The sequence below is a fragment of the Rhinolophus sinicus genome, linkage group LG05 (genome assembly GCF_036562045.2).
Source record: "Rhinolophus sinicus isolate RSC01 linkage group LG05, ASM3656204v1, whole genome shotgun sequence".
Taxonomy (NCBI): Eukaryota; Metazoa; Chordata; class Mammalia; order Chiroptera; family Rhinolophidae; genus Rhinolophus; species Rhinolophus sinicus.
In genome coordinates this window covers 159,896,634-159,923,019 of record NC_133755.1, presented here as the reverse complement: position 1 = coordinate 159,923,019, position 26,386 = coordinate 159,896,634, and the positions used below count along the sequence as shown (strand labels likewise).

At 38.6% G+C, this 26,386-nt stretch overlaps 1 protein-coding gene across 1 annotated transcript; it reads left to right on the top strand.

The window, feature by feature from the left end:
* Positions 1-707: 707 nt before the first annotated feature.
* IL22RA2 (interleukin 22 receptor subunit alpha 2) lies at positions 708-20,110 on the top strand. Its single transcript, XM_019732713.2, has 5 exons — positions 708-885; positions 4,316-4,451; positions 6,766-6,944; positions 17,204-17,373; positions 18,350-20,110. Exons 1-5 carry the CDS (start codon positions 825-827, stop codon positions 18,497-18,499), a joined length of 696 nt encoding a protein of 231 aa, XP_019588272.2. The 5' UTR covers positions 708-824; the 3' UTR covers positions 18,500-20,110.
* The last annotated feature ends 6,276 nt before the right edge of the window (positions 20,111-26,386 follow it).

The window sequence follows — 26,386 nt, the reverse complement described above, 5'->3', positions numbered from 1 at the left end:
ATGACCTAGTTTGATCAGATTTCCAAGAAGATATGAAAAAGATCTAATGTTTTAGCTCTTTTCCACATTGAAGAATGATTTCTCCACATTCATCCTTTTAAGGACTCACGTGGTTTAATGCGCTCAAAATCTTTGTCCGGTTGCTAGGAACTGAGGTGGGAACAGAAAAGGAAGAGGCATTAGCTGAGTAGGGCTTAGGGCCACCATGGTCTGGGAAGACAGATGAGTATGGCAGGGAGCCCTGTGGAGAGCCAGAGGATGTGGAGAGTATTAGGTGTGTCAGGGAGGTTAGTCAGGAAGCTTCCAAGAAGAGAGAAAACTAAGAATTAATCAGAGACCTACCTACTTTGAATCACTGTCAGGGGCCTTGACAGTTGCAACTGCCAAACACATTGTTCAAAATTGTCCTGTCAGCCAAGTTCTGCTGGCTGGCAGCCATCTCTGCCTCCAGGGAGGAGATTACCTGAAGATCTCAAGATCTCACGTGCTCCATTCGCTCACGTAAGAGCATAATTCCTGCCCTATCCTGCCTCTAGTCGGCCAATCCTCAGTGTTTTGCCTTTCACAGCTAAGAAAACCCCAGTCCCAATAAAATCAAGCTTCCACATCATAGTCACTTACAGTAAATCGTTTTTGAAGCAATTTTTCTACTTTCATAATCTCCCTAAAATAACGAAAGATATTAAGTTAAATTGTATCTGCTTCAAGGAACTATTGGTAACCAAGAGGGATGCTCAAAGTGAAAATTTGAGTTTCCTCTTTTGTCCAGATCTGTGCTCTCACTGAGGGGAACACTGGCTGTCTGACCAGCCACACTCGCAACCATGACGCGTAAACACTGCTTTCTAGTCTTCCTCGTCAGTGTCTCCCTGACTGGTGTCGTAGGTAAGTGCTTCATTTCTTTTTAATTGCTCACACTTTCATCATCTGAGTGTGCTCGAGGGACTGTTAGAAATGGCACTGGCACTTTCTGAGGCTTTGACAAATTTCAGCTTTCTCCTGTCGTGAAATTATCAGAACAGACATGGGGTCGGTTTCTATCTTCAGCCTGAATAACTCCACGTGGACTTAATGAGCAGGCTCTCTAGTGGGTGCAGAAAACTTCATACAGGACAAATGTATATCTCCGTCTCCTTAGCATTTTTTTTTTTTTTTTTTCCTTCAGGGGACATGATAGTATAGTGGGTACAATCAGTCTCCTAAGTCAGACTGGGTCTGGATTTTAGTTCTGCCATTTGCTCTTTGGGAAAACTTGGGCAACTGACTTAACCCCCTGTGTCTCCATTTCCTCATCTGCAGAATGGGAATTGCATGTATTATGAGGATTAAATGAATTGATATATGCCAAGTGGTTAGAGCAATGCCTAACCACTTAGAGGCCATAAATAACATGTGAGAATTTGCTCTTGGTATTCACGGAGAACTCTTCAAAAGCAGAGAACATTTTATGCCCCCAACATACCTCCATGTAAGGGGCTCAAGTAACTTTCCCAGGACTGTACAGTTGCCTGGTGACTGATAACATACAAACAATTCAAGCCTCCATCTCCCAGAAATGTGTGGATTTGTGTAGACTATGCCTTTGGTAACACCAAGGACTCAATTAGCAAAATACAGCAGGAATTCACATGCTACCAAAAGGATCCTGGCCCTACTTCTTACCGGGCCAATAACCTTGGGCAAGATACACAACTTCTTTAAGTGTCAGCTTTCCTATTGTAAACTATACTAATAAGAATGTCCACTGTATTTAGTGGCTGTGGGAAAGAAATAAGATGTAAAGCTTTGAGCACCATTCATGATATATGTCTATTGCTCATGTATGTTCAATGTTCAGTGAACGCCAGCCAGGAGGAGGAGGGAAACAAAGAGGAAAAGGAAGAATATCTTCAGCCTCTAGTTGTTTTGCTTCCTCCATTAGCTCCTCTCTCCTGAGGCTTTGCCCTTGGTTTTCTGTGGTAGGTGACAGGCAGGCTCTGGAATCAGAATTCCCAGGTACAAAATCAGCATCACTATTTGCTGCTGTACAAGTGCCTTCAGCTCGTCAGGGCTTAGTTTTTTAGTCTGGAAGAGGAAGAATGCAATAGTACCTTTTTCATAGAAGAGCTGGGCAGATTCAATGAATCACTGCAGGTAAAAGACCCGCAGTGTCTGGTACAGAGTGATTTGCTTTTATCTTTGATGGTGGTAGCAGTGGTGGTGTTACAAAAATGGGAGAAGAAATCCATAGATAGAGGAGAAAAAGGGCACTGAGCCCTCTATCTGCACAGCAGCAAGTCAACTCTGGCAGGGGCTTTAGGAAACTGTGCTTGTCATCTCCTGAAAACCTCTGGAATTTTTATGTACTAAATATGAGTGATTAGGTAATGGTTTTGGTGAGCAAAATCAACAGTGGCAGTAGACTCTTCCCAAATATACACCACCATTTGATGCACTGAAGGAGGTCCAGAAAATAAAAATAAAAACAAATAACAGTATTAATACTATTTGATTGGTAAAAAATAAACACCTAAAGAAACAGCCCCATTCATTAGAAAATGACAAATCTTGAATATTCAGAGAGGAAATCATTGATTTAGGAGTATTTGCTTCCATCTCAATGATATTTGAGCAAAGACGTGAGGTATGTAGAAACCCAGGGTAAAGTATTCCAGGAAAAGGGAAGGGCTAGTTTGCAGATCTTCACATAGAAGCACGAGGAAGAAAATGAGGTCAGGGAAAAGACAGAGATATGCTTCCTGACTTCTCCGGCCCAGCTTCCTACCCCTGATCAGAAACTTTGGAGCTACAGGGGAGGCAAAGCTTTACCTGTGCCCACCTTAGGTTTTCAGCTAGGACTCTTTAACAAAAAAAAAAGATTAACAAAAGAAAAACAGTTTGTGAATGCATGCAGCGCACATCACTGGGGAAAACCTAAATGAAGAGTCACTCAAAATGGCGAGCTAGAATCCCACTTATGAGTATATAGCATCTCCAACAAACACCAATACATTGGTCGAGACATAACAGGACAAATTAAAGCAATTTTAGGCTTCCGAGGGTGGCACACTCTGGAAAAGTAAATACAGAGGGTGCCAAAAAAAAACAAAACGTATATGCATTTTAAGAAAGGAAAAAAACTGTATTAAAATTGTAATAATATATACTGATAATAAAAGATGAATACAAATCACGTTTGACTTCTGCAATTACAAGAGGTGCTCAAAGGTGGTTACCATGAGCATAATTTTAATAGTGTTTTTTTTTTCTTTCTTAAAATGTGTATACATTTTTTGGGGGTACCTTCTGTATATGAGAAGAAACTAATGGAGTAAGGTTTGTTTGCAGATTTTTCTGGTGCCATCTCTGGGCTGATAAGAGTCTGTCTCCAGAAAAAGGAGAATTTATACCCTGTCTTTAGACAGAAAAGAGGGGAAGATAGAAAGAGCTTTTTCTGTTTAATTGTCTTCAGCTCAAAATAATTTTTATGTCAAAAAGGCATATTTTGGAGGGACATATTTTTACTTCAAACCCTAGAATAAAATTTTGTCGAAGGTCTCTTCCCTCCATGCGACTAAATGCAAGTGGGGTTGTACCACCTATGTCACATGATCTAAGAAAAAAAGCACAAGCCATGCCAGTGCAAACTTATCCCTTTTCATTGCATGACTGCTGTTGAGACCCTTCTCAGGAACACTAGGCCCCATGGCAGTCTTGGGCAGTCTCTCTCGATAGCATAGACCAGTTTATCTGAAGCAACAGGCTTGAGTACTTGAAGCTCCAATGCAGGCAGGTAAGTGCAACCATTCAGGCATGGGACAGCAAAGGCCAACCTACCTGGAATAAAGCCAGGTCAGCTGGGAGAGGTGAACACTGAGTCAGGTCACAGAGGTTAAGCAAGAAGCTGAGAAAGAAGGAACCAAGAGCTGGGTAGATGTCCTGGAGCCAAAATTGATCCCAGGCAAAATTTTGCCTCAGAGTAGCAGTAATATAGTAACTCCTAGGAAGGTGGGCGTGTGGCTTGGGTATGGGTCTTTCATCTCCATCATTACATTCATCACTATCAGGAAAGGGGCTAAGGATGACATTTTTTTTTTACTGTTACTTATTTCCTTTCCAGTTTGGGAATGGGGTGGGAGGCAGTCTGAAACCTCAGAGTACGTAAAAGTCATCCCATTGCAGATTTCAAATGTTGATTTCTATGTTCCACTTTTGCCACCTGCACTTACAGCACCTCTTTAGGGAATCCTGGTCCAGGTAGGACATTGAAAATTGTTGCTAATAACAATGGTGCTTGTTTCAAGGTTCAGCGTTTTTCCTTCTCTTATTATTTTAGAAACTCAGCCCACCCATAAGTCTCTGAAGCCTCAGAGAGTACATTTCCAGTCCCGAAACTTTCACAACATTTTGCACTGGCAGCCTGGGAGGGCTGCTGCCAGCAACAGCAGTGTCTACTTTGTGCAGTATAAAATGTAAGTAACTTAAGCCTCCTCCAGCTGAGAGAACATGTTCTAGAATGCAATGGAGGATGAGGATCTGAGCTTTTTTTCAGTTTCAGAGAGGTTGAGGAAAAGCACAGGTAGGGACAGGTGTCTTGTCTCCCGTGAAGGCTGGCTCTGCAGTGTGTTGGGGGCAAACGTCATCCCTTGAAGATCCAGCACCCAGATCTCAGAGACTCAGACTTTGGCATCACAGCAGAGCCTCGCACATGGTAGGTTCTCAGCACGTATTTGTCAAGTGAACATCGAAAGCAACTTGCTCAGCACATAGTAGGTACTCAATTAAGTTGACATTGTTGATACTTGAAAAAGAAGTTGTGGGACACAGAGATCAGTGTGTAAAATATATATTTAATTTAAAAGCCTTTTTTTTTAGTGTGGGTTTACTATTTAGAAAATTCTTTTCAACATGTAATGACTTCTATAAACATGAACACAGATTGGATCGTGCTGCTGCGTGTTCCTGTCATCTAATCATCAAGCTAGTTCTAGTAGATTGTAGACAAAACTCAGATATAATCAATTCTTTTCCTGGACTGAAGCCTAGAAACAGAAGCTCCTGATTTGCAAATGGCAGGTTTTCCCCCTTACACATTTCCTGGGGTTTTTTGGAAGCTCTTCCTTCTCTTATATAGTTTGAAATGCTGGTTGAGCATGAGACAGGAGATATAATCGTTTAACTTTCATGGTTTTTTGTTAGAAATTCAGAAATCAGATGCAGCTATGGACCAAAATTGCAAGTGTTAATCCATAAATTCATCAATATCTCTCCAGCATGGGGCAAGTCCAAGGTCAGATTTTTCTCATTAATTAACCTCTCACTAACTTCAGAAGGAATATTTCTAGAAGTGTATCAGTCTTTTTATTGCTGCTGCTTTTCTCAACACATTTCGTGCAGCAACTATAAGATTTAAAAATCTTTACAGTAAAGATTTCTCCATTCCAAGAAGCTTTGTGCATAGTTGGAGCGGCTTCCAGCACACAGGAAGTGGGGATTGGTGCAGGCTTTGTCTTCCCCCCTCAGGCAGTATAAATAGGTATAAAGTGGGCCTACCTGTGGTCCAACATAAAAAGCGGATTAGAAATTGTTTTATCATGATATTAATGACGATTAAACTTTAGGGCAACGTGGAAGAATTTTATATTTGTAAGTCTTTTTCTTAAAGAGGGCTCCCAAACATGTATAAAATTCAGAATATCTGGATTCATTTCTAGCCATGTGGAATTTTCAACAGCACGATGCAGATTTCTATTTTTGAAATCTTTCACTTGGGTTCTATCCAGTTCAGATGGGTCTACGGTTAATATCTGTGCCATTTTGGATAGGGCAAAAAATGAGGTATCACATAATGAGAGGCCAGTCATTACAGCTAAATTCAGCTAGCAAACACAATGTTTCATCAATAAAGAACAATTAAAAAAACATTAAATTGTACTCAACGTATGTTGTTGGTTCTGCTTTAATGGTATCTTCTGATATAATGAAAGTGCTGTCATATAGTTTACAAAGTACAGACACCAGCAATAGTCATCATTAGAAAGTCATAAATTTCAAGTCCTTCAACAAGGAAGCCTTTCTCCTCAGCCTCAGATTCCTGTTCTGTTCCCAGCATCATCTTATTGTATGTTCTCTGATTTATGACCGGTAAGGAAGTGAGCATTAATCTTCCCCTTTGCTGTTACACCATCCCATAGTCTTAGGATGAGTCAACCTACATGCCTCTGTCTCACTACCTTTTTTAGTCCATGGGTTCCCCTCCCTATCTTCCAGCTTCTTAGTACAGGACTCATTAACATAGCCCTCACGACAACCCCCACTCCATTTCCAATAAAGAAATAGACCATATGTGTTGGGTAAATATCACCTGAGATGAAAAGTGGTAGCAACTTCTCAGAATCAGCCATGTTACTCAACAGTAAGCTGATGAGAAGTGAAGAAAACCACAAAGAGTTGAAACCTCAGAAGCATTAAGGATGTGGAGAGCTAGTACTTAAAAATGGAAGTTGATCCATATACCAGAAGAAAAACTTCACTAAGCATGAAAAAACCAAAACTAGTGATACAGAAGGTATCACGCTTGAGTTTATCTTAGCAAGATAGCACTTCGGTTAACAAGAAAAAAATCTGTTTAAGGATACTTAGGAATAGCCACATGTAAGCTTTAACAGTGGTACTGATACTGGATTACAATTTTCAATCAGTCTAAAAAATGAATAGACTGAAATAACTGCAGACTCCTTCAGTGGAATAAAGAAACTCAGATTATTTGTCTTTTCCCTTCTACAGATATGGACAGAGACAATGGAGAAATAAAGAGGACTGTTGGGGTACTCGAGAATTCTTTTGTGACCTTACAAATGAAACCTCTGAGATACAGGAGGCTTATTACGGGAGGGTGAGGACAGCCTCGGCTGGGATCCACTCAGCCTGGACCATGACACAGCGGTTCATTCCCTGGTGGGAAAGTGAGTTCTATGGAGTTTCTTTGCATCTGCTCTTCTGCCCTTGCATAACCCACACAGAGCATGGCTAGTGACCAGGCTTTGCTGTGGTCTACACCATTGTCTCACTTGATCTAATTCTCTGAACTCTAGAAGATGGTTTTTACTATCCTTATTTTACAGCCCAGAAAATCAAGGCACAGAGCCTTCAGTAGTTGCCCAGGTCTCACACTGTGTTAACCCGCATGAAGATTCAAATTCTGCTGCATCTGACTCCAGAGCTGGCACTCTAGCCCGCTGCCAGAGTGTTACCACCTAGAGGGGCGTGGGAGGTGGGGAAGTAGTTTTAGACAGCAGAAAAGGAGTTGTGCTACCCTAGACCCCTCTCCTAAGCATGGGGTTAAGTTCTTGAAAATCCTCTTTAGAAGAATCCTCTGTTTCAGTTACCTCCCCAAAGAGGAGACCAAAAGTTCACTCTCTATCCATTTCTCCATGATGCTATTCTTTTTTCCAGTTTACTCATAATCCCAGAGTAATATTATAATCTAAGATATAAATTATAAAATAAACCATTACCAACAGGCCTTATATAAAATAGTAGACAAAAGATAAAAAGTAAGTGAGTGTTTAATGTATACGTACAAAGATATTCATGACAAAACAAAACAGAAAATAATGGGAATTCATTACAAACCTCCTAATTGAAACTAGTCATGAAGCTGTAGTTAATATTTATAACTTCTCTTATTATTAACTCAGCATTCACTTTCTTTTCAGCCAGCATCTCAGCATTTCATTTGTGAGGAGTTTGAGTCTTTTTGGTCTATCCTGTTTAAGCTTGACATAATCATAAATTAATTTTTATCACTGAATACAGAATTCTAAGAGGCACTTTAGAGGATACCGAGCATACTTTTACCTGACCACATTGTACATATGTAACAATTCTATTTCCCCTTGATAATCAGAACCGATCATCCTGGCCAACACAAGGACCTCATTCTCTCCTTGTTAGTTACATGGCACCAAGAGCTTCAAACAGGAGGCAGCCTCAACTTCCAATTCTTTGAAACCATTGTTGTTATAACCCAGAAGAATTAAGGATAAAGTGTATGGGAAACAAACCATTTCATGAGTAGTTCAACATTTTACATTCCCATCAGTAGTATATGAGGGTTCTGATTCTCCATATCCTCTGCAAAACTTACCTGACTTTTTTTTATTATATCCGTCCCAGTAGGTATGAAGTGGTATCTCATGTGGTTTTGATTTACATTTCTCTGATGAATAATGATGTTGAGCAACTTGTCATGTGTTCATTGGCTATTTATGTATCTCCCTTGGAGAATTGACTGGTCAGGTCCTTTGCCCATTTTTAAATTGGATTATTTGTCTTTTTATTATTAAGTTGCAAGAGTTCTTTATATATTATGGACATCTGTTCCTTAACAGAAGTGTGATTTTCAAATATATTCTCCCATTCTGCAGTTTGTCTTTTCACTTTCTTGATGGTATTATTTAGAGTACAAAAGTTTTTAACTTTGATGAAGTCCAATCTATTTTTTCTCTTGTTGCTCATGCTTTTGGTGTCATAGCTAAGAATCCTTTGCCAAGTCAAAGGCTGTGAAGATTTGCCTTAAGTTTTCTCGTCAGAGTGTTTTATTAGCTCTTACATTTAGATATTTGATCCATTTTGAGTTCATTTTTGTATATGGTGTGAGGTATGGGTCCAACTTCATTGTCTTGTATAAGGCTCTTTAGGTGTCCCTGCATCATTTGTTGAAAAGATTATTCTTTCCTCATTGAATGATCTTGGAACTTGTGTTGAAAATCAGGTGGCCATAGACTGATTTTATTTCTGGATTCTCAATTAGATTCCATTGATCAATATGTCTATTTTTTGTCAGTACCACGCCATCATGATTACTGTTGCTTGGTAGTAAGTTTTGAAATTGGAAAGTGTGAGTCCTCCTACTTTGTTCTTTTTTTCCAAGATGTTTTGGCTATTCTGGATCCCTTGCAATTCCATACCCACCTAGATTTTTGAGAGCTTCCTTTTTGTAGGTGCCTCTTGCTTTGTATTCACATGGATGCAGAAGTATTTGCTTAAGAATCCATCCATATACCTCTTCTACAGACCTCCTTCTACCACCTGAGTGGTCCATAATGCTACAGCAGTCCACTTCTGGCCAGTGCCATCATGTCATGCAGAGCCTTCTGGACACCAGACTTTTTCTTTTCTCCCTAAGTTAACTGGTCAGAGAGAACTCCTCAAGAAGCCAGGAGGAAGAAGTGATATGACAGTAGTAGATGTAGATGCACTGGGAGGATGAGCCACCTACTTTTGCAAATAAATTTGATGTTAAGATCATCTAGAGGCTGGACTCATATAATCCTTTTCCCTTTCAAACCTCAAAATCTTATGAGATAGTTTGCAAACGGGTAGTACAGCTAAATGTGGTATATGTACCCTCCAAAATTCATAGAGGTCTAACAAGCCCAGTGAATGTTTCTTAGTAATAGGGGATGCAAAGTAAAGCAACTTGTCTTTCACTTGAGAGGAAATGTCTCAACTAATCCCGGAGAAAACTTAATTCCAACATTATGCTTCCACGTATTTTACTGAAGCATCCGTAGTGCCTAGTGCATTAGGCACACCAAGTTCAGGGAATATTGTGTGATCAACTTAGTGGACCAACAAGATAGCCTGTGAAAAGATCAAAGACACTGTAGACTATACGTGACAGAGAACCAAGATGACAATGAAAGCCAAGTGAAAGAAAACTGTTCTGATGCTTTCTAATTCGGACAAAGGAAGGAAAAAATCATTCTCTAAATTAAAAATGTTATATCAAAGACTGTATTGATTGGCTCCAGAACAGAGACACCATAATGAATAGCATTTAGACCATAGTCACCACCTGAGTACACTTACAATCCCTGTTATTTATTCAAGACCCATCTTTTCTGGGGGAGGTGGGGAGAGGAGGAGTTGGTTATGATTCAAATAAATAAGTTAAATGGGAAGTGATACATCTCACTACTTCTGCATTATTCAAGGTGTTTTTGAGGCATAAATCGCTGCAGTTTCCCCAGGGACATGGTAGTACTTTTGATTTTCTATTTTGTTGAACGGAGCAATTCCATTGGCTTCCACTTGGCTTCTCATAGCATAATAACTTTCATGCCGCAGCTCAGAGAACCAAAATGGAATTGGATTCTGACAGTTGTGTATATTTCATTGAATTTGCTCTTATTACCTGATAGCTATAAGAACCCACAGTGCATTCTGAGTCCCCAAGGATTATCATAAATTCAGAATCAGTGTCCATTATTGGCCAAAGGATCTGTACTTAACTTTCTCAGTTCACGATTACCCTATGGGGAGGGATAAAAGATTTATTTTAAAACTTGCAACATTACCTCACTTGCCTTCCAAATCTCACTCTAATGAGCTAACTGATACAATGTCTAATTAGATCCAAACTAATTGGATCATGTCCAAAATGCTAGAAGCAAGAGCAGTGAGGAACGGTCATTTTTAGTTTTCTAACTCTTCAACTAGCTGGAGAGTGGCATGAGAATTGAACAAACCAATCCATGATATCCAGCACATTGTTGGAATAACTTGGAATTCAAGCCCAATCCACTCCAACAACAATTCTCTAGGTGAGGAAAAGGAGATTGCATGACTAAGCTGGTATGCACCAATGAGGGAAATTTTCAGAGTTGTTTAATTATTATATTCAAGCCTAGAAATGGGGTCAAGCTTCAATGCATTCATCAAACAAAGCCTTCTTGACTGTGACCCATTAGGATAGTTGGTAAGATTAGCCAAAGACATGAGATGAGATGAGGTGAGGCTTTGGCTCAATTCTATTTAAATTGAAATAGTATTGAGTTAAGAATGATTTGTGTTATTTCTATATGACCATCTCATCAAGAACAAAATAAAACCCAACTGAAAAAGCCTTATTCCCAGACTTTTGATTTAGAAGAGTAAGAAAACCAGTGCATAAAACAGTAAAAATTAGAGCTACTCTTGTTGAAACGATAGTGAAGCGCTCCGCCCACTTGGTTGTTTCCTCACTCTCCAGCTTTGCCCTCTCCTGCCACAGATCCTGAGTCTTTCTAAAGAACACGTTTTGGAAAACATCTTCTAGGATATTAGGACTTCATGTCCTTAGAGTCTGTGATATAGCTCTAATGAGCCAACTGGATGCACTGACTCACCTGGGAACTATTTCTGAACAGCAGACATTATTTTAGGTTAAGAGGTTCTAATTCCTGCTGTCTATCTAGAGGCAAACCAAGAATTTTTCAAAGTTTCTTAAGTTAAAATCAGCTTTGAGGTTCAATAAGATTTCAACATTATCTAACCCATAAATTTCTTGGATTAAAAATAGTTATGGAGTTTTGGAGTAGGCCTGATTTTCTATGGAGTCAGATTAAACAATTACCTTGTCTCTTTATTCATTGAGCAAGTATTTGTAAAGTAGTTACTATGTTCCAGGTATTATGCTAGGCCCTAGGGAGAAAAAGAAAGCACAGCAGACACAGATAAGTCTCTTTCTTCATAGAGCTTTCTGTTTAATGAGGAAGACAACCATTAATGAAATTAATGAAATAATCACACAAACATTAAATAATACCAATGACAGGTGGTACAAAAGCACCATGCCATGAGAGCCTAGTCAAGGAAGGACCTGATTAGAGAGAGACGTCAGGAAAAGCATTTCTGGGGAAATGACGCTTGAGCTGATATCTAAAGATGAATGGGGGTTAGCTAGGTAAAGAGGGAAGAATAGAGCATTCCAGACAAAGGGAACAGCATTGGCAAAGCCCCTCTAACAGAAAGAAGCATGGCAAATACAAGAGACTGAAAGACCACTGGTATGGTGAAGAAGAGCAGACAGGAGAAAATATGAAATGAGGTGAGACTGGACAGGTTGGTTGTGAATGGGTATTTTCCATTAAGCAGCTATGACTTCTTTCAGAAAAATGTAATTTTAATCAGGGGGCCACATGATCAGTGTTGTGTATTAAAAATATCACTTTGGTTATATTTGAGGGTACAGATAAAAAATAGAACAGATTGGGGGCAGCTGGATGGCTCAGTCGGTTAGAGCGTGAGCTCTTAACAACAGGGTTGCCGGTTCTATTCCCACAGGGGCCAGTGAGCTGCGCCCTCCACAACTAGATTGAAGGACAATGACTGACGGGTCCTGGAAAAACACACTGTTCCCCATTATTCCCCAATTAAAAAAAAATTAAAAATATCAAACAGTTAAAAAAAATAGAACGGATTGGATATAGGTAAGTGAGATAGTACATTCCTGTAATAGTTGACAGGAGACAGGTAGTCGACAGGAGAGAGTATTTGGCCTGAGTTCAGATAATGAAAAGGGCTATAGAAAATATACCATTGGAGGGACATATGATAGAAAAAATTGGCAGGGCTTGGTGATGGGTTGGATACAGTGGTAGGGGAGAAGGACATGCCAGAGATGACCTAGAAGTTTCTGGCTTGCATAGTTAGATGAATCACTGAAATGTTTTTGATGGGGTTTGGTGGGAAAATACCAGTGAAATGCAGTGCACGGTAATGGAAATCATGAGTTCAATTTTGAATATGTTGAGTTTAAGTTGCTGTTTAGCCACCCCGGGAAAATATCTGTACAGATTCAGGACAAGAATGTTAGAATTATGTTTTGTATCTAGGAGAAAATTAATTATACATCGTAGTTGCCTACAAAACTGAGCAGTGATTCATTCTTCTCACTTTGCAAGTGATAGGCAAGGGATCTATGATAATCAGAATTTTGAGCGTGGAAAACACAAACAGGATAAGATGTCAACCACTTTGCAGGATTAAGTGTAAATAAAGAGGAATTCCTTCTCCTTCGAACAAGTTGGCAAAATTTCCAACATAGTTGAAAACTGAATTAAAAACTTCTGGTTCCAGATGAAAAGCCAGAGGTAGGATTGTGGGTGGGTGAGGGTTGCTTTTCTTCTAAAATGCTCAGAAATTATGGAAAAATACAACACATTCTTTTAACATACAAAGAAGCATGAAAGAAAATGAAGGAAATCTCCAGGGGCCAAAACAAAGTAGCTGTAACCAGAGGGGAAACCAGAGGATAAACAAAGTGAAATCTCACTGCCCTGAGGACATTTGCCCAACTTGGTAACTAGACCCTGACTGGGGCAGAGGACAAGGGCCTAAGCCAACACAAGATGGGGAGTTACAAGTAATGACTCATAAAATCTCAAAGGGCTACACTCTCAATAAAAGAGCAGACTCAGGGATGGCCAGTTAGTTCAGATGGTTAGAAAGCTTGGTTAGATCATGGTGCTGATGGCACCAAAGTTACCAGTTCGATCCCTGTGTGAGCAACTGTGAGCTGCAACCTCCTTTAAAAAAAAAAGAGCAGACTCAGGAAAGCCTTTCCATAAAAGAGAAGAAACAAAGAAGAGTTAATGTTTCAGTTTTGACTCTGTTAGGAACCAAGTATTTCCTAAATTCATCAAGGTCTGAGATTCCAACATATACAACTTTCATGTTCTAGAAAACACCAATTTGAGGTTGTACCAGGCTGATGGTATCACAGGACACCTTACAGAAGGAAAGCCAAATAGTTAAACCAGAGATCAGAAGCATCACGACATTTGATCTACATGCAATAGAGTAACTATGGTCTTTTTAATAAATGAGACTAGATCAGTTGGGAAACAATAAATCTTGGGTCCCTACATCACCCCTTTAGAAAGCCAAGTCTAGCTGGATGAAAACAATAAAACTTGGTAACTACAGCTTATGGGCAAAATTTGACCTACTTCTGTTTTGTAAATGAAGTTTTATTGGAGTGTCCTCATACCCATTCATTTACATTTCATCTACATAATGCTTTCACATGCGTTACAACGGCCGAGTCTCAGAGGAGTTACAACAGAAACACATACGGTCCACAAAGCCTAAAATATTTATCTGTCCCTTTACAGCAAATGTGTGCTGACGGCTATGCAATAATGTAACATGGAAGAATATTTTCATGACCTTGAAGTAGCTAAACCCCTAAAAGTACTAATGCTAAAGAAAATAACATAAATTGGACTACACTAAAATTAAGCACTTTTGTTTATCAAAATACAGCATTAAAATAATGAAAATGCCACTGTAAACAAAGCTGTAATGAACAGTGGAGCACATATGTGTTTATGGATAAATGTTTTCAGATTTTTTGGGTAGATACCTCGGAGAGGGATTGCTGGGTAATATGGTAATTCTATTCTTAATTTTTTGAGGTCAAATATATGGTGATGGAAGGAGAACTGACTGGGTGGTGAACACATAATGTGAGATATAGATGATGTATTATGGGATTGTACACCTGAAATCTATGTGACTTTACTAACAATTGCTACCTTAATAAACTTTAAAAAAAAAAAAAGAAATTTACAACACATGTATCTGACAGAGGACTATGTCTAGAACATACAAAGAACTCTTACAAATCAAGAATAAAAAGACAAGACAGTCAATTAAAAAATGGGCAAAAGATTTGAACAGGCTCTTCACAAAAGAGTATATTCAAATGAGCAACTAACAAGAAATTCCATTAGCCATCAGGGAAATGCAATTTAAAAATACAAAGAATTGGTATACATACTTACCAGAACTGCTAAAATTAAAATTTTTTAAAATAATATTAAGTGTTGGAAAGAATGCGAAAAATAGGAACTTCTATATACTGCTGAAGACAATATAAATTGGTGCATCCACCGTGGAAAACTGGCAATGTCTACGAAAGCTAAATGTATATAAACTCTACCACCTAGCAATTCTACTCTTAGTTATATTCCCAACAAAATGCATATTTCCCAAATGACATGTACAAGAATATTCACAGAACTCATAATATCCCCAAACTAGAAATAATCTAAAAGTCTGAATTACATAATAGACAAAGTGTGACATTCATACAATTCTATACCACACAGCAATCAAGAGAACAAACTATTAATACATGCAGCAACGTAGATAAATATACAAGTCTATAGATATATCTATGTATCTATGTCTTTAGCTGTCTAGCTAGCTATCAATATATATATAGATACAGAGACAGAGACAGAGATAGAGACAGAGATTAGTTTGCTAGGGCTGCCATAGCGAAATACTACAGACTGTGTCTTAAACAACAGAATTTATTTTCCCAGAGTTTTGAAGGCTTAAAGTCCAAGATCAAGGTGTCAGCAGGGTTGATTTCTTCTGAGGCCTCTCTCCTTGGCTTGTAGATGGCTGCCTTCTCCCTATGTCTTCACATGGTCATCCCTCTGTGCTCACGCATGTCTACAGCTTATAAGGACACCAGTCATTTTGGATTATGGCCCATCCATACCACCCATATGACCTCATTTTACCTTAATTACCTCTTTAAAGCCCCCATCTCCAAATACAGTCACATTCTGAGGTACTGGGGGTTAGGATTTCAACCTATGAATTTGGGCATGACACAGTTCAGTTCACAATTACATACATAAATAAATGTGAAAGAATGAAACAAGCCAGACACAAAATATGATTTCAAAAACTAAAGTATATGGTAATACAGTGTTTCCCCGAAAATAAGACTTAGCTGGACACTCAGCTCTAATGCGTCTTTTGGAACAAAAATTAATATAAGACTCGGTATTATATTATATTATATTATATTATATTATATTATATTATATTATATTATATTATATGTATTATATTGTATCATATCATATCATATCATATCAGACCGGGTCTTATAGTGAAATAAGACCCGGTCTTATATTAATTTTTGCTCCAAAAGATGCATTAGAGCTGATTGTCTGGCTAGGTCTTATTTCTGGGGAATCACGGTAGAAGTCAGGACAATTGTGGTTATCTTCTGGGGTTAAGTAATTATAGGGAACATAAAGGAGGTTTCTGGGTGCTAGTGATGTCTTATTTCTTGATCTGTGTGGTAGCTATACAGAAGTGTTTATTTATAAAGATTTATTGAGCTGTATCCTTATGGTTTATTTATTTATCTATATTTATCTTATAGGTCAATAAAAAGTTTACTTAAAATAAAAATTCAAACCAAAGCAACAAAAAATAAAGTCAACTTTTAAACATATGCTTACAATAAAAACACAAAGAAGCAGATTGACATAAGCAAATTTGGAAGAAACAAGCACTGACCTGACTAGTACTTCAAGTTTTGTAATATTGTAAGCAGATAATAAGATAAATAAGTTTAAAGATATAACAGAGAGAATAAAAACATAATCAAAAGACAAAATTTTATATCTTTAAAGACAAGCTAGATTGAGAAAGACCTAAGCAGAGCTCATAGAACAAAAGTATATACAACCATTGAAATAAAAAGAATTAATCTTGGCGGGTTAAAGATCATTTTATGTATGACTAAATCGTAAATTGGTGGAATGAACACAGGTCTGAAGAAACCATTCAGAATATTCTGCTGAGAGAAAAAGGAAAAATATAAGAGAAGTTAAGATATATGGAGAATAGAATAAGAAATTCTAATAGATGTTGATTGAAATTCCAAAAGAAAAGCATCTGTTCATCTATCTACCTACCTATCTATTGATCATGGCTAATTCTCAAGAATTATAAAAGTTATGAATCTACAAACTGAAAATACACAATGAATACAAACAAGGAAAGAACAATAAAATCTATTAAAGAATTAAATCCACCTAGAATTACTATAGTTTACCTGGGGAAAATTAAAGTGACCATTAATTTATCCAATTTTCTTTCCTAGTTAATAAAGATCTGGTTATTGATACCAAAACGCAAGAACCAAAAATTCTCTCTTGATCCTTCCCATGTTCTCTTATAGTACATAATTTTGAATTAATTTTATAGAAACAAGTCTTCAAATGGTTTTAAAGTTGCTTTGAAATTTTACATTTTTTAAGGACCTACAAAATATTTGCCTTACTCTAAGATCTCCACCCAAATAACTTTTTAGACTTCATTTTCCAAAACAGTCCCTGCAGACTGTAGAAATGATTGATAAATGTCCTCTTTAAGCTGAAACAGAATCTATGAGTCTTTGCAAATAAAAATCTATCTTCAAAGAAACGTCTCAGGTATTTACATTTTAGGTGTCAGCAGTAACTCTTCATTTTTCCCAGGTCTCTGAACTTAATAATGACTTGTTACTATGCATAATGTTGCCATGTGAAATATAACATTTTTAAAAACATTTTGTCAAAATGTCCTATTCTTTCTCCAGCAAAAATAGATCCTCCAGTTATGAATATAACCCAAATTAATGGATCCTTGTTGGTGATTCTCCATGCTCCAAATATACCATATAGAAACCAAAAAGGAAAAACTGTATCAATGGAAAATTACTATGAGCTAGTGTACCGAGTCTTTATAATTAATAATTCACTAGCAAAGGTAAGTTCAAATGAATAAATAAGTTTGGTATTTTTTTCTTTGTTCATTTGACTAACACGCTAGTCATAAAATGTTATCTCTCTTGCTACTCTATCCCTTCTTATTTTTCCTTATCTTCTTTTAGTCCCTTCTCACTTTCACACTCATTGATAAGCAATCAGTACTTACCATTGCCATCAGAATTTGTGTGCATGTGTATATGTGTTTGCATCTTTTCAGTCATTCGCCTCTCTCCACTTAATTTCCCTGCGTATCTAAAGATTGGTATTAACAATATTTAATTCAATTTGACTGCGACAACTATTCATTTTTATGGACTTTCCACATATTATTTTAAAGTGGCTTTTGGATCAATCAGAGCATTATATGCTTGTACCAATTTTTCTGTAATATTCTAACTCATCGTCAGTGCGTTTATCTTGGTTTGGTGGTTAAGTGTATGTTCCTTTTTGGGTGTTCATCTAAGATAGGGTTCCTTTGGTTGTAAGGAACCCATTCAAACTTGTTCAAAAAGAAAAGGGGAAGAATTTTGATAGGAGATAACAAGTACTCTTATGGACAGCCAGAAGCAAGAAATAAAGTACTGCTATGCTTTGTAGTGACTGGGAAGGAAAAATGGAGAAGCAAGTCTTAAAGAACCCTAGTCTGCTTCTCTGTGGTCACCTGTTTCACGTCTACAGTTGTTTCCAAATCTACTCCATTCTCCTTACTGCACAGTTCAAATTCTTAAAAAAGAGACTGCCCACTGGGTCAGTCCATCAGTAGCCCTCATGGAGTCCCTATACAGCCACTTTGACCTGCTGCTCTATCAGGCTGTGTTTCAGGACTCTGGAGAAGAAGCATGTGTCTGGGAAGAAACCCTACAGGCCATCTACTGCTGTGACCAGGAGTGTCTTATTAATTTTATCAAAAATAGAGTAAACCAGTGACTTACTGAAAACCGTTTATCATCTCTTTTATTTTCCCCTGTGTATAGGAGCAAAAGGTATATGAAGGGACGCACAGAGTTGTTGAAATTGAAGCTCTAACACCTCACACTGGTTACTGTGTAGTAGCTGAAATGTATCAGCCCATGCTAGACAGAAGAAGTCAGAAAAGTGAAGAGAGATGTGTGGAAATGCCTTAAAGTGGTATGGAGTGCTCTGCCATACAGAAATCAGCAGCTCTCTGAAAATGGGATGGCTCCTGTTTGAAGGATCTCATTGAAAATGTTTTTGTGTTTTCTTAAAGCAACGTTGCACTTCGGGGACTTCTTTGTTTAACCATTCTTTCTCCCTTTATATTTTATTTGTAAAGTAAATTTAAGCAATACCTATCCCTCCAAACACAAACAAACAAAAACATTAGAATTTAAAGAAGCGGCAGAGAATAAGGGCTCTATGAAATACAGACCTTTCTTTCTGAATGTAACTCCCTTAACAACAATCCCCATTCTTCTAAAAAAAATTTAAGAACTAAAGTATCGTAGGCATTTAACAAACTCTTGTTGAATTAATTTTTTTTACAAATAGCATTATAGATAGGCAATCCTGAAGCAATCTTTTTCACTTTCTATTAAGACAACTTGACACAGATGTGCCAACTTTTACATGAATGGAATTTTTACATGAATGAATATTTTCCCATATCTTTCTATTTTATATGAATATACCTTTTCATACACTTAGTTTCTATTATAAAATACTTCTACTTAATGAACCAATGCTTTCTTTTAAATTGTATTCCATGTAAATAAGAATAGTATTTGAAAAAAAACCTCATGATCTCTGTATTATTATCTAGATTAAGATTATCCACAATAACATCTAAATACCAAAGTATATTTATTTACTCAATACAATTTCCCTCATATAACACATACTCACATTCAGGTTTTCTTTTCTGTTTTTGTTTTGTTTCATTTTGTTTTTTAATGTTGTCCTAAGAATTTCATCTTATTCTCAAAATCAGGTGAAATGTTTTTCAGCAACAAAGTAAAAAAGAAATCTTAGCTCTAATTTATACCATAATCCTCTACCTTCCTGGTGAAGGATCTTGGGCCACTTGCATGTTCCTAGTCTCTATGTACAAACAATTGATGAATGACAGTTTGACTAGGGATGTGGGGGATGGTTGAGGGCCAGGTAGAGAAGTCGGCTTGAAGCTGAAAGCATGCGGTGGGTGATAGGTTTACTTGGGATAGGGTCTGGTGCTGGCAGAGATTATAGGATTAAAGCCCACAAACAACCTCCTAGCAGCTCTATCGCCCCCCTGAGTAAAGGGGTGTGGCCTAAGGCTCAGTGTAATCAACAGAAAGTTGTCTTCTTCCCTTTGGGCTTAATCTGACATATGTGTTCAAGGTTGTCTTTCTTGTGAGGATACATGTATTGGAGAACATTTGCACAATTTCTCATGGAAACTGCTCCAAAATGTGACAAAAATATAGTAAGTGCTTCTGGTTATATACAAGTATACACAATAATAGATTAAAAATTATTCAGAAACACATGGAGGGACAGAGTAAGAGACACAGCATGAGCTAGAGAACTGGTTTCATGACTTTCCTATATGGTCAGAAAAATATGAAATGGAGCATAGATCTAGAGACAAAAAAATTACTTTAATCTATGTTTTTGAAATGAGCTTTTTACCTTCTCCTTCTCCTTCTTCTTGTCCTTTTGAGGGTGAATTAAGGGCAATGGGATGGGTGAAGGGTGAGGATTGCATGCAGCCAACAGAAGTTATTAATAGCATCTAGTTTGGGGTTTATTTTGTTTGTTTTGCTTTGTTTTTGCTTTCATGCTTAGGCAAGTCACTTAGGCATGCTTAGTCAAGAATAAAATACTTCATAAAAAATAATAATTGTCACATTCTTCATTGTGTTGGGAATATACTGTCATCCTATTTTAACAAATCTTTTAATTTTTTGCTTTGCAATGTGAAATCCTTGTTGTTTGGGTTGTTTAAAAGAAGGATAGAATTTTTAATTCTATCCAGATGAAATCCTAATTAGACTTCTTGGACCCACACTAAGTTCCAGCCCTCCAGCCCGAAAGAAGCAAACTGTTTAGCAGGACTCCAGGCATTCATGGATCTTGCCCAATGATCAAAAGGCAATTCTACGGTTACAGTTTCTCAGGCCAAAAGCTTTGGGGCCATCTTTCTCTCTCTCTTTTCCCTCAGATCATATATTCAATCCATCAATAAATTCTCTTGGATCTAGTGCCATAAGATAACATTTCTCACAACTACCTTATTCCAGGCTGACATCATTTCTCATCTGGATAATGGCTATGGCCACTTTACTGATCTCCCCACTCTGCTTTTGCCTCCCTCTAGTCTAGTCTCAACAGGGTAGCCAGGGGGAACCTTTAAGCATACATCAGGTCATGACAATCTTTTGCTCCCAAGTCTCCAATGGTTTCCCATCTCATAAGGGTAAAACTCCATCTTTATCATGGCCTCCAAGGCCCTGCCTGATTGGATTCCTTTTCTCATAATCTCTCAGACCCCATTCCGTAATTCAGGCCATGCTCACTTCCCTCCAGCACACTGACCCTGTTGTTTGGCCCTCAAATACAAATACTCTGGCCTCTGGGCCTTGGCACCAGCTGCTTTCTGGAAAATTGTGCCCCAGATATCCATAGGCTCCTCCCCTCACCTCTATCAGGCCTTTGCTAGAAAGTTGCCATATCAGTGAGACTTTCCTCACCTGATTTAAAATTGCAAACTACGCTCTGCAACTCTCTCAACCTTTCATTTTTCTCCATAGCATAGCACTTAAACCACCTGACACACTATAGTTTACTTGTTCATTGTTTGTCTTCCTCTCTCTCATTAGAATGTAAAGGCAGGTCTGCCTTTTTATTTTTCCTCCACAGCTGTATCTTCATTATTTAAAACAGAATCAGTGCATAGCAGACACTCAATATTTGTTGGAAAAGTTAATGAATCACGAGTGGAACCACTGAAGGCAGGGAAGGGGTGTGTGAGGACGACTGGATTAGAGGTTTTCCTTATAATTTTGCACAACCTCCTGCCATGTCTTCCTCTATAGGTTAGTGTGTGGGAGTGAGCCATTCTTTACAGAGATGCAGAGGTGGAGGTAAGTGGAGACAGGTCTTAGACAATTCTGACACCATAGCAAAGAGCTATTCTAGAATAATTGTTTCTCTTCCAACTGAGTGTCACTTCCTAGGCATTATTTGTTCTTGTTGGCTGGTAGTCAAGTCCAGAAGTCCTGTCCCAGATTTTCTTTAAAAGAAGAGAGGGAGTGAAATTGGGAATGTGAAAAGGACAGATCCACATTGATGAGAAGGAACTTTAAAGTGTTCTCAAGAAAGGGTTGAGGTGACTGAAAGAAAATCATGAGAAACAAAGATGGCCTATCAGCAGGTGAGCCTGTTACATTTGCGGTTGGATCAATGGTCTGTTGGAGTGAGCTACAGAAAGGAGCTAACTTCCATTGTGCTTCTAGATGTGTCAAGCGTTTACACATTGAGGGGCTGTCCATCTGATCATGATGAGAATGAAGGGAAGACTCCAATGGACACACAAGGCATCCAATTTCTTCAATGGTAAAAGATAAGGAAATTTCAGGAGATGGTTAAATAATGAAGCACAACACACAGCTCTCAGATGGGTGTTCATTCCCCAGAGCCCTACAATTCCCCACAAAGACATAGGATTGCAGCTATCGCCAGCTGCTCAGAACAAAGCTCCTCCAGGTAAAAGGCCTTCTTTGCCAATCTCACAGGGATTGGAGACCATCTTAGTTCCCCTCTCATCTATTTTTTGAGAAGCCTGGAAAAGTTTTGCCTGATCACAAGGAACAGTAAATGGTGACATACAATCTCAGCCCCATCATGGGAACTGGTTGTAAGAGTGGATGAAGTGACAGTCATTTCTTCAGCACATCCCTCAGTAGGTCCAGGCTTCGGCCTGTCTGCGGCCTACACTTGCACAGACATTGTGTCTTTAACCTTCACACCTGCCCACAAGGTGGTCATGATTATTACGAAAGGTAGTCATCTATTCCATAGGTGAGCTCGAGAGGTGATTTGTCAATGTCAGAAACCACATCTGTCTGATGCCACAGCTGAAGCACCTTTTATCAGACCCTATAGAAATTCCTCTAGGTTTTTGTACATATGGTTTTCCATTAAGTCTCTTAATTAAAATTCCTTTCTTAAATGTCAGTTTTGCTCTGTTGAACTTCAGTACTTTCTTCTTTCTTTCTTTAATGTCAGTCAAGATATTTAAGGGCAAGTGTTGACCTTTAGGACAAGAGAGCATGGGAGCAGGGAGATCTGATAGGACAGCTGGGCAGCTGGTGGGTGGCTACCTGCTTTCAGGGCCAAATAAGAGCAGTACCTAACAATACCTACTTGTCCTACACGGTTGGAAGGTATGTATTCACTGAAAGATCTCTTAAGTCCACACATTTATTGGCAAACATTCACTAGTTGGTAAGGTCCATCACCAAGTTGTTTTTGTCAACCATTTCTATGGTATCTTGATTTTTAAGCAAAAATGCAGAAATTTATTTTGTAACTGAAATTCCAATGTTTTCAAGGCAAAGAACAGCAACAATAAAACAACCAGATGGCTTGAAATCTGATTTAGAATGAACTCTAGACAAGCCTTTTAAAATTATAACCATTTTGAAACTCTTACCCCAAACTACATTGTTCCCTTTACTTACATGCCATTTACCTAGAGATAAAAAGTGAATTTGGAGAGTAGAACTTTTCGTTGTTTCCGTGAATTTTCTTTTGTTTATTTTATCCTGCCGATTGGTACCATGTTCCCTGGAAAGGAAAGTAGGCTTTTGTGCCTAAACAATGACAAAACTCACAACATAGCCAAGTGCTTGACGTTGCCTGGACTGAATCACTACAGCTGATCTCTACAGAATACAGGGTGGTCCAAGGAATAGGACCTTGACCCCAATGCCCTAAAGATGCAGGTTGTTTTTAAGCTAAGACCTCAATTCCTTTCTGCACTTCTTCAGTTATAGCTAATCTCCCTTTACCCAAACCTCCTGGACCTGATTTGGTCTCCTGGGCATTCTTTTCCCTCTCAGGAGGCCCAGGCCTTCCTCCTTTTTGACCCCCAGAAGGATAAAAAAAGCAGCCAGTTATGCTTGACTGACACTGTCATGAATGAGAGAGTTCTGCCAGATATTTGCATTTGGGGCTTTTTCACCTGTAAAAGATTAATCTAGAATGATTTGCTTTGCCCTAAGTGAAACTGATTCCAGACACTTGGCATTCTAAACTGGAACAATATATTTTAGACAGAAAGGACCTTCATCCTGCCCCCCAAATCATACTGTGCCCAGGGCTGATGATCCTGGAGATGAGCCTGTTTAATCTTTTTGGAAATCTAGGAAGAGATGGCTGAGAAGAGGCAGTATGGCAGCTACTGTGGTCTCTGCACAGCTTATCCTTTCTTTACACTTACCTTTCATTTTATCCACCAACCCCAGGATTTCCACATGACAGCCCCCAGAGCTCTGCTTATTGTCTCCCTTCTGTGTCCCTGTTTGTCACCTTGTCAAAGGGATCCCTCCGACCTACCCCTGCCCACACACACACGCACACGTACACACCATGACCACCTTGTGGACTCAAGTAGGTCACTCAGAGTTATTGTCAAATGTTGATACCAAGAATGGAAGAGAGGAGCCTGCTCTCTCTTCTGGGATTATGCTCTGTAAGCATTGACTAAGCATGGAGCTGCCACAGGCCAACATTCCCATCAGATAAAGCCCATTAGAAAATGAAGTTAACACAAAAGAAAGCAGAGCAGAGACAGATTTCTCATAGTATTCAAGTAAATCCAGCTGTGCTGAAAACTAGCCTAGCTTCTGAGTTTTTTGACTTTAAGTGAGCAAATAATTTGCTTTTCCTCCTTATTTTACTTTGATTAGAATTTCTATCACTTTCAACCAAAAGATCCTTGACTAGGATCAATAGAATAAAATAACAAGTATGTGTGGCATGAATTGTGTGCTATACAAACAAAAGTACATTTTTTCCATGTCTACTATAACCTCTAAATATTGAGAGAAACATTGCTAGAAAATCTGTATTTCTACAGATAATACAATTAATGCAGTTTGAGCTCAAGAAAGCTCTACAGAAATGTGTGTGTGATTCTGGTCAAGTCTGTATCAGAGATGGTGTCAGCCGAGGTCTTGGAGTTCAGCAAATTCTCATTTTGGTTATATTACTTGGTTCAATTCAGAGCTACCTTGGTACTAAAAACATGTGGAATTTTATTTCTACTTATTTTTATAATAGTAAATCAAGTTCCCAACCAATATTCTTCAGAAATCATAGGGCTGCCTGAATACTATAACCAGAGTCAATACGTACCTCCCTCTTATTCTATTAATATAATCTTCAAGGTGAAAAAGTCCTTTTGGAATGTCCCAAGTTCAGTCCACAAATATTTACTGACATCCTAATGGATGCCTAGTGCAATGCTAGTGACTCTATTCCATATACCATATCTACAATATCTTTAGTGGTTGTTTCAAATGCTTGCAGCTAGCTCTCTCTCTCTCTCTCTCTCTCTCTCTCTCTCACACACACACACACACACACACACACACATACACACACACACCCGCACACGTGCATAGCATAGTCACAGACACACCATCTGCAATTGTAGGCCCCCAGCACGTCCTCTCTACTGTTTTGAGAACAGGGTTTTATAACTCTGTCTAAATTCCAGCCAAGTATTCTCCATCTGTAAGTGGAGAATAATATTTTGCATGGTTCAAAATTAATCCGTCATTTTTTTGCCTTCTAAAAATGACTTTAGCAAAGAGGAATGTTTCTAGAAACAATTGTCTGTCTACTACTCATCAGAAGAACAGCCTCCAGCTACATATTAGTGCTTGTTTTTGATGTTGTAGCTACACTCCAGGGCACAGAGCCAGGGCTATCAAAAATTTGCAATAATGGCAAGAATGGAGCTGTGGAGGCAAGAGACTGATAGTCTGACAGACCTCCACGAGCTGGGACCCATTGCCATTAATAAGTATAGTATTCCAGCGGTTCAAGTTCATTATTAAAAATAATAAATCTGTCTCTTTTAAGAAATAGGTAGTTGCTTTTCAGAAACCTATAAAAGCAAAAGTGAACTCAGGTAGTGTGGAAAGAAAAGAACTAAGCTACTACTCATATATCTGCAGCTAACCTCTCAGCAGTTTCACCCTGAATGGGAACAAATTCCGTTGCCTTCCTGCAAGTAAATAATCTAATAGAAAAAAGCAACCCAGGGATTTCCTTTACTAGCACAATGATTAATACATTATGGGTTTGCTTTAAGTATTTGTTGACAAACTGAATTACCTCCACTGTACAGACATTTGTCATTCTTGCAGGATGCTTCATATTGCAATCCCTGTCTTACATTTGCGAAATCCCTGGTTTATGAAATAGTAGCAGCTCCTTTCTCTCTAAACTTTTCTTGCAACTAAGGGACAAGTACCGAGGCTCTGCCAATCTGATATCCCTGCCCCAGAATTTGAACTGTAAGCTAGGTCACAAATGAGCAGTCTTGTGCAGAATCCATTCTGGCCAGAGTGGTGGGAAGGAGGCACAGGGACAGCTGTGGCTGCAGTTTTGGTGGCAGTATCCAATGTCTAGTGTTAGAGCTCTAAGGGGTGTAAGTTGTAGTGGGTGTGACCAGTGGCCACACAAAAGTCTTTAATGGACCAGTCCGCGACACAATTGGGACATTGTTCCTGGCCTTACAGCCTCCAAATCTGGCTCTCTTCCCCTGTCCCATCTTCAACTCCCTGGGGAGGCTGTGAGTTACCCAAAGTCCATTTATTTTTTCTTTTAAAATTGTTATAACATACACAGAAAAGTACACAAGTCTTAAGGATCTAGATCGATACTTTGTTTTACACATGTGTCCTGTATGTATTCCGGATCAAGATTTAAAGTATTTTCAACACACTTAAGGCTTCATCGTAGAGCCTTCACCTCGCATTCCCCAGGGGTAACCGCAG